Source organism: Daktulosphaira vitifoliae, unplaced genomic scaffold (assembly GCF_025091365.1).
Source record: "Daktulosphaira vitifoliae isolate Bord-2020 unplaced genomic scaffold, ASM2509136v1 Scaffold_5, whole genome shotgun sequence".
In the NCBI taxonomy this organism is placed as follows: domain Eukaryota; kingdom Metazoa; phylum Arthropoda; class Insecta; order Hemiptera; family Phylloxeridae; genus Daktulosphaira; species Daktulosphaira vitifoliae.
Genome location: NW_026099576.1, coordinates 19385401 through 19394674, shown reverse-complemented (window position 1 = coordinate 19394674; position 9274 = coordinate 19385401). Strand labels below are relative to the sequence as shown.

Sequence of the window (9274 nt, the reverse complement as noted above, 5' to 3'; positions counted from 1 at the left end):
GATTTCCTCAATGTTTTAAAATGTATATATTATTTTAAAATAATCCAGTTAACTGTTTATAATTAACATAAAAATTAGTAAAATGATATTGTCATGTTATTTTATGACTTGGGAGTATTTAGAAACTCTTTATATATCCTAATGCACTTATGGATTGTTAATGATTTCTCTAAATTTGTTATTTTCTAATAAAGTACTTTTATTTTCACCTCTACTTAAGTTATTTAGAAATGCTGTTATATATATTAAAGTATCTTTAAAGTATATCTTTATAAACTATTTGATCATTATTAAATTTTTGTTTATAGTCACTTGTACTTATATCTTTATTTTATGCTTACAAAAAAGTATTATCTGAAAATAATTTTTATTCCTCCATTTCTTATAACTCATTACTGATATTTTCATTGAAAATTAGAAGAAAAAAAATTTAGTAAATACATTTAAAACAAAAAATTTTAGATAATAAAATATTATGTTACTTTAAAATATATATATTAATGTTATAGATGAATATTATACAATTTAATAGCATTAAAGCAAAATCTTAAATTATTAATGATAATATTTAAAAAGCTAATTATTTTTATAAAAGCTGAAAATTTGAAGCGCATAATTTATTTAATTCAATAATTTTATTTATGATGTTTAAATTGATTTTTGTTAGCATAATAAACTTAACCAATTAATTGTTATCATCTTAATCAGGCTTCGGACAAAAGTCCATAAATAAATTTAAAATATATTTAATCCAAACGAATAACAAGTAATTACAAATATTTTTAATTAACCGAACAAGAAATTTATAATTAAGCTGTTTTTAAGATCAAAAGCTGTTAACTTTATCTTAAAAGCTGATGATTCAGTTTATCTAACCGATATGCCATTTAACATTTTGGTCTCTTAGCTTAATTAACATTATTTTTGGTAAGTTTATAATATAACTTAAAATATTATTATTTCGTGTGTTAGATTTCGTTGTACAAAAACAATAAAAGACGATACAAGCTGAAGGTCTATTTTCTGAGTCGCCGTTTAATAGTATTTATGTATTGACTAATTTAATTTTAAGTTTTAATCTAGTGGAACAAACCAACAAACCGGTTTACACTGTTGGGATTATCATTTGATGACCATAGTATTTACAACTGTTTATGTACTCATTGCCATTCTCGTATGCGTCCATACAGAGGTAGTACTTCTGTAGCATGAACATTTTATTCAAGACAATAGTAAACTTAATGTTCCTAATATTAAACTGTAATTGCTTTTGTTAATTATTAGATCAGAAGTTTTAAATAAAATGCATGCGTATTTGTGTTTGCTCGGGATTTTAGCTATCGTTGGATTTCAGAATTCAACTGGTAAAAAAAATATATGTTTCATAACTATTGAATAGAACTTGTTATATTCTAAAGTATTATACTTAGTTAAAACGTTATATTTTTACAGGCCAACTTGTAAGAGTGAAACTTGAAAGGGACATTGAGAGGGTACTTAATACACATGCTTTGTTATCGTAAAAATGTATGTTAACTTGAATAAACTTTTTCATTATTTTTAGAGGGTAGAAACGTGTGGCCCAGAAGCAGAATGTGTTTCCAGTATTCAAAGTTGTGACGTCACGTCTGAATCGTCTTCAACCCTTAAAAAATGTCATTATATTCAAGACTCGTGAGTAAAACATTAATATTTATTGTCTGATTACAGTGTATTAAATATACTGTAATAAATTTTATTATATTGAGCACTTCAAGTATTATAATTTCATTTTAAACAATTGTGTTTTGAAACACCCATATGCAGGTAGTATTTTTTTATTATTATGTCCTTGTATTCAAGGTGCGAAATTCATTTGTATGACTGTACTTAATTGCTAAATTACTATTAACATTCCTATTATTTAAATCTAACATTCAAATAAAATACTGTCTCTGAAAAACTCAGTTATTGTTTACTTCATATTTGTCTTTGATTCGTTAATAATTATGTGTATAAATTTCAAATACTTTTTATAAAAAGCCTAAAAAACGGATGATGATTAACGAAAAATATCATAGTAAGGCAATCAAAAACCAATGTTACATTTGTAAATGTACTAAAGCAATGACTCATATTCAACACTTTCTATTAAGTATTAAATATAAATAGGAATTATTGTTATAACATTTTTTATAGAATTATTATTTCTATACCATTGCCCTTTTGTCCCCCTTTACAAGTTTGACATAGACTAATAAAAATAAAAGTTATTTTTAGATATAATAAATGATGTACTTATTTTATTGATAATAAAGTGTTTTATAAGCTTTAAATTAAAAGGAAACAGTTTTAACTTGTTACCCTAAATATAAAACATTTATCAGTATTCGATAAATATTTGATTTTTGATAGAAAATTTTAAAAACATTTAAAATTATCAAATAAATTTTCCTTTGTGAAACAATCATTTAGAATAATTTAAGATTAACTAATGACAAAATTGCTTATGGCTCTAGGTTTTCCCAAATAAATTTTAAAATAATGCCTACTATAAAATTAAAATACCATATTAGAATTATCTTTTGTATTAAAATATAATATTCAAAATCATGCTTATATTACTAAAAAATATTAATTAAGAAGACATCTTTAATTATGACCTTGTCTGAATTTTTTATTGGATTTTTTCCAGCCGGTTTTATAAGTTTCGTAATCTTTAATACACGTTTTTATCTTTAATATAATGATAAACATTTTATAAAACCAACTTTAAATTGCTGTTTAAATATTAGATTTCTTATAAAATGTGCAATATTATAGAAATTAAACAAGAGATTAATTTGTCTATGTCGGTTTGGTTCATATTTGGGCTCTCAGAATATAATCACCAATTGACTCATTATTACAGTATTTAGAAGTTTCTCGTAGGGTTTTAAACATTTTAATATCTAAGGACTGACTCCTTCAGTCCCTCACTAGTACCAGTGTTTACTTAAATGGTTGAAGTTCACACTTATCATACGTCACCTTTCCATAAATACCTTCTTAATTTCTACAAAAATTATGTTATATATTATTAGACCTTATTTCTATACAAAGTTAGGAATCGAAATGAATTTAGGTTTTTGAAAATGTTTACCATTTTTAGTAATTTAGTTATCGACTTTTTTTTTTCAAGATTTTGTAAGTATAATAAGCGAGAAACCGAAAGTATTATGAAATCGCTTTTAAAATATTAATCGAACTTATAATTTGACCTTATAAATTGTAAGTTCAATTGAGATTTCAAAGGTGACTACATAATTTTTTAGTTTCTGTAATCGTTTTTTCAATATGTACTAAAAAAAAAATTGATATATGCAGATGAATTAATTTTTTAGATATTAGAAAAATTGTTAAAACCCAAAATATTTTGATTCTAATCCCTATTACATGTTAATACATGTATTATAATAAAAAAATAATTTTTCTTAAAATTCTTTTAGTTTTGAAATCTTATAAAGCTAAACTAAAAAAAGTTACTAATTTTCTATTTTTAATTTTATAATTAAAAAATTTACGATAATTGTAATATTTCTAGTCAATAATGATATTTTATATTTTATTTAGCCATTCGTTTTTCAGAAGAGTTGAAGGTGTTTGTTGTCCAGTTAAAAACATAGTTTTAAATAACCGAAAAAAAAGGCAAGCTAATAACAATGCGATCGAATCTGACCTATCAGAATTAGATCAAGCACTGGACAGATCGTCACCAGAACCTATAAAACCAATGCCAGAAGATCCAAACTGTGGCATTAACAGCAAAACAACTTCAAACATTGTAAATGCTCAAGTCACTAGTCCAAGTGAATGGCCATGGATGGCAGTTCTTTTAGAAAACACTAATTATATCAATTTTTGCGGTGGTGTTATAATTAATAAACGTTTTGTGCTTACAGCTGCTCATTGTTTTAAAACGTAACTATCCCTTTATAGTTTTCAATATTATAAAGAATATGAAGTACTCAGATTTTCTAAATCTAATCGAAACAAACTTTAAAAAAACATTCCAAAGTTCATACTTTGAACACTCATTTCAAATTATAGTTTAAAAAAACTTTTAGTGCTAAAATTTTATATTAACTGTTAAAAATTCGAGTTCTTATGGTAACTTTATTAATAGATTTTACTTACGTAAGTTAACAATTTATTATTCGAAAGAACATTGGATAAAGATTTTAACTGACATTTTAAATATATTTTAGAATAATACATTCTAACTAAATATTACAAATCTATAGAACTTTTTTAATACTAAATATATTAAACAATATATGAAATAACTTATAAGAGGGAAAATATCAGTCTGGGCATGCTCTATAATATACTATAACTTGGATTTGATATTTCCACTAAGTTATTAAAAATTTCAGTTAACAACTGTATACACTGACACTTTTATTTATTTGCAAAAAGTGAGATTTTAATGTTTTACTAGTGATTGGCCATTTCAAAAATTTGATATAATCTTTATAACCCGAAAATAGTATAAAATTGGTGACTCCTTAAAATTTAATGTGTTAAACTTTATTTTTACAATATTAACTTGTATAAAATTGAAAGCAACGTTAAATACATCTTAATTTAATCTTGCATCTTAATTTAAATATAGAATGTATGCCATTAAAGTAAAGTTTTAACTTAAAATTAATGTATCATATAATTACATCGATAAAATATACACTCATTTTAACATTTAGTCAAAATTTTTTGTAATTAAACAGTAATATTTGTGAGGATAAAAAATAGTATTAAATTTAACGAAAAAAAATTCTGTCAACTAAATTTTTGAATTTTTAAATTATTTATTTAAAGGGAATTAGTATACTCATTGGATAATGTAATTCTTATATAAATAAAAAAAAGTAGTTTCATAATATTTAATTATATTTTATATTGAAATATAAAATCAAATATAGGACCATTAGTGGATTTCTTAATTGGATCATGTTTGGTAATCTATCGATTACAAATTATTTATTTATTCTTACTACTTATATTTAATAATGGAGCGGTTATATAATATTTATTTAATTTTAGATACAAGCAAAAGGAAATTGTTATAAGAGTAGGTGAATACGATTTTACCAAAAAAAATGAAACACAATACACTGACTACAGACCAGCAGCAATCAGAATTCACCCAGATTATGACACTGCTACACATGCTAATGATATTGCTCTCATCAGGTTGAATAGACCACTCACATTCAGTACTTATGTCCAACCTATTTGTTTACCTAAGACCAACATGCAAATTTATAACAAAACTGCTGTCGTTTGTGGTAAGATAAATTGAATTTTGCTGTTCTTTATTCTATAATGAAGTATTTCGGTTTTGGTATGTTTATATTTCAAATTAGTATTCAAAATTTTAATCAATTTTAAATATTATTTTTTTTTTCATTTATTAAATTGTTTTTACCTGAACCACTCATAAGGAATCCCTATTTCTTTTGTGAATAGTATAAGTATTAAAAAATAGTGATACATTTTCAATTAAATCAATAACATTATTGTTAAAACAAAGGTTTACCTAAGATTTTGCAGGATCAAAAATAAAATGTCTTCAAAACAGTAAAACTCAGTTTACCCCCTTATATATGCTTGTAGTTCAAAATTTATGTCGCAGTTTATTTAAGTATTATATGCTACTTTTAATTTGTAATCAATCAAAAGAAATAAATATTGTAAGACAAGATTTATTAACGCTCCAGGGGCTAACAATGTACATTACAATAATATTATAATATATAAGTGCACCCAGAGAAAAACCTCGATCTATATAATAAATTCATTGTTCAATTTGATAAATATATCATTACTATTGAAACTATGATATATTTATCAATATGATAATTTTTTTTCTTGTCTTGAACAATAATTATTTGTAAGAATAGTTATTTTGTTCGTATTAATAAAACATTATCATAAACCCTTGATAAAATTTCTCTATCAAAATTGATTGAGGTTTTTCTTTGGGTGTGAACAATGTCTTTATATTAAGTGAATAATACTTTTTAATTTAGTATACTTCCATACTGATTTCACTTATGTAGGCATTTATGACTTAATTAGGTTGGGGCCAAACTGCGTTCGACGAAGAAATTAGTAACGTTCTTTTAGAAGTAGCTGTTCCAGTTTGGGACCATGAAGAATGTGTTCTAGCTTTTTCGCAACCAATTTTTCGTACTAATATATGCGCTGCTGAATACGAAGGCGGGAAAGATTCGTGTTTGGTAAATGATATAATATGGTTGAAAAACCACATTTACTTACACTATTCAGTTTTTCTTAATTACTGTTTTTAATTATAGGGCGATTCTGGTGGTCCGTTGTTAATGCAAAGATCAGATGGAAGGTGGACAAATATTGGAGTAGTATCATGGGGAATAAATTGTGCTCAACCAGGATTCCCAGGAGTTTATGCTAAAACAACTTCTTTTCTTAAGTGGATTGCTGTCAATACTCAGGACATTAATTAGGCAATAATAGTAAAGAAAGTGCACATTTTATTTTGCCCAATATTATAAAATAGTTCATAGCTTTTAATTTTTGATAATAAAAATTATTTCTGTAAAAATTAAATAACTTAAGTTTTAACATTAAAAAAATTAGTAAAAAAATAAAAAAGCGTGAAGATATATTTAAATAGATATTAATAATTGTAAAAAATTATAAATTGACAAATAAAATGATAAAAATTTGTACAAGTTTTGTGTAATGAATTAATTTTTCATTCAAGGCTGTATACATGAAATTAAGTTTTAGAATGATACCGTTATATATTTGATTACTTTTTAATTAAACGATCGGTACCTAAAAAAATTATGAAAAAACATAAAAATGCTTAATTTTGTTCTACTTTCATTCGAATAATGGTTAGTCTAGTAATAAATAGGCTTAAATGCATTTTACCACCCCATCGAGTTTTTTCAAATTTTTTTTTTTAATTGGTTCAGTTTTTTATACTGACTAAGAATATATAAAAAAAAATTGTCGGCGAAGTCCAGTTTAAAAGTTATGAGCTTTCAAAGTTTTCAACCATCATTGACAAATTTTGTTATATACTTCGTTTTTTTGCATTAATTCATTAGAAAAAGTATTCTCGATGATTTAGTAATCGAATTTTATTTATTTAATTATACTAAAAAAAATATTTATATGTGATAAGGTACTTAAATAAAAAAATTTACGTCGCGCCGATCAATTCAAACTGTTGCTGAAATGGTATTGCTGATACTTTTTGTACATACAGTATCAGTTTCAATGATTTCAATGATCTAAATGATTTTAGACATTGTAACTATAGAAAATTATATCTTATTAAGAGTTTAAATGTGTACTATTTTCATAAAATATGGATAAAACTAATTTACATAAATAGAGTATTAACTTTAATTAAAGTCAACAAAAATAATAATATAAATGTATTATATAATATATTAAGATGTTCTCATTGTCTAATCAAGCACCCTCAAATGAGGTCAATTCAGACTTATTTTTGAAAACGTAATATTAATAATATTAATTATAATTATAATTAAGGTGACACCGCATATTAATCTTTCAGAACATATATATTTTTTTTAATTTTAATTTTGTTAAATTTAAAAAATAGACATACAATTATGCTAAACATTTATTCATATTTCATTTAATACTATATAGTAAAAATTTACCATTTGTGGCTAATATTTTAGCTTCGATGCGAAGCTGAGAAGGTATTGGTTTTACTAAGATGTGTTTTTTTTTTTTTTTTTTGTGTCTGTTACCACTTTTTCTCAGTTCTCACCGAACGGATTTCTTTCAACGATACGTCAAAAGATCACAAATCGTATCTAGTCGAAGACATTACCCTTAATAATTGAAAAAATTTCCCTCGTTCCCCGTATATGGGGGAAACCTCCAAAAAAATTACAAATTTAAAAATCGCTAATTTTCGAAATTTTTTCAATTTTTTTTACTAAAAACTGCCATAACTTTTTCAAAAATGAACATATCAATATAATTTCTTTTTTTATAGATGCTTGATGTCTTTACCTATCATTTGGTATTTTTTTTTGTAAATTTGACACTTAACCTGCCCACAGGGGGGATTTAAAATGACAACTTTTTCACAAAAAATTTACTTTTTCAACTTAACTTTTGAAAATGTTCCGGAAGGTCTGACACTTTTATATATATCTTAAATTAAAGGTAATGTAATATACTTTTATTTAAAAAAAAAAAAATTTGACCTCTGGACTTGTCTTCATAGTGAAAATGGCTACCGAATGCTATTTTCGTGTGAAAATTCTCGATTTTATTTTTTATATTTTTAATAAATATAAATAATATAATTTTATAATGCTATAACTTATTGAAAAGTGTATGGATCAACATAATTTTTTTATGAGAAATAATATTTTTTAATAATTCATTTTTCATTTGACATACTTTATCTTAATCAGGATATAAATAAGGAACTAGCAGATCATGTAGCATTTGGAATAATCCAGCAATTTTTTTAAATTAAACACTATCTAAAGATTTGCATCGAAGCGTTTTATTTTGATATTGATTTTAATCACTGTCAGATATCATTATACTTGATCCAACTATGCCACGTCACCACTGTGCCGCGACCCCCCTGTGCTGGGTTTTTTTTTAAATTAAAATCATGTTAAAAATACTATTTAAAACTAAAAAATATTGAACTCGAAAAGTATCAAAATATTAGTAAAAAATCGTGGATACTTATTTCAGGAACGACGTTACCATTATCAACGCTAAATACATACAATAAATACGTACATAATACTAGAATATTTTATTCTGTATAATTTGAAATTTATTTAAGCTAGTTTTTTNTTTATTTTATATTTATTTTAAATTAAAAACAACAACTTATTTATTTATCAATGCAAACATTATAAAAGCAGTGTTACCACTGCAACACATAGAGGCTTAATTAATATTTTGTATAAAATTAATATTGTATGAACGAAAGTTTTGAGTGTAAGTGTAGAAACCGTTTGATTATATAGAAACGTACGTTTAATTTGATTTTAGTAGAATTTATGATGTATTCTGTTAAGGTTTTGGTCAAGATATATACAAAGGTATTTTGTAGTAGTTGATGATGGTAATTGAACATTGTTTAGCTAAAATTGTAGACAAACCTTTTTAAATGTGAAAATAGTAATACCAAGATTGAAGATCATTGAGATGAGATTGCAAATTATCTTAAGCTATTTGAATATTTTCGTGA

General features: G+C 24.3%; 1 protein-coding gene across 2 annotated transcripts; it reads left to right on the top strand.

Moving 5' to 3' along the window:
* The first annotated feature begins 1029 nt into the window (after positions 1-1029).
* Positions 1030-6740, top strand: LOC126907641 (trypsin-2-like). Of its 2 annotated transcripts, none has more exons than XM_050689072.1 (7): positions 1030-1364; positions 1453-1493; positions 1565-1674; positions 3592-3939; positions 5062-5306; positions 6100-6260; positions 6339-6740. In XM_050689072.1, the coding sequence occupies exons 1-7, from the start codon at positions 1304-1306 to the stop codon at positions 6504-6506; spliced, it is 1134 nt and encodes a 377-aa protein (XP_050545029.1). In that variant the 5' UTR covers positions 1030-1303; the 3' UTR covers positions 6507-6740. The 2 variants fall into 2 exon arrangements, with proteins under 2 accessions (XP_050545029.1, XP_050545031.1); XM_050689074.1 differs by having other exon boundaries at positions 1139-1364; positions 3607-3939.
* The last annotated feature ends 2534 nt before the right edge of the window (positions 6741-9274 follow it).

Bases quoted from the DNA above. Each gene is read 5' to 3' on its own strand.
- LOC126907641 (XM_050689072.1), top strand. From the start codon at position 1,304: ATGCATGCGTATTTGTGTTTGCTCGGGATTTTAGCTATCGTTGGATTT. The intron at 1,365-1,452 runs GTAAAAAAAATA...ATATTTTTACAG, and splicing joins TGGATTTCAGAATTCAACTG to GCCAACTTGTAAGAGTGAAA. The intron at 1,494-1,564 runs GTACTTAATACA...CATTATTTTTAG, and splicing joins TTGAAAGGGACATTGAGAGG to AGGGTAGAAACGTGTGGCCC.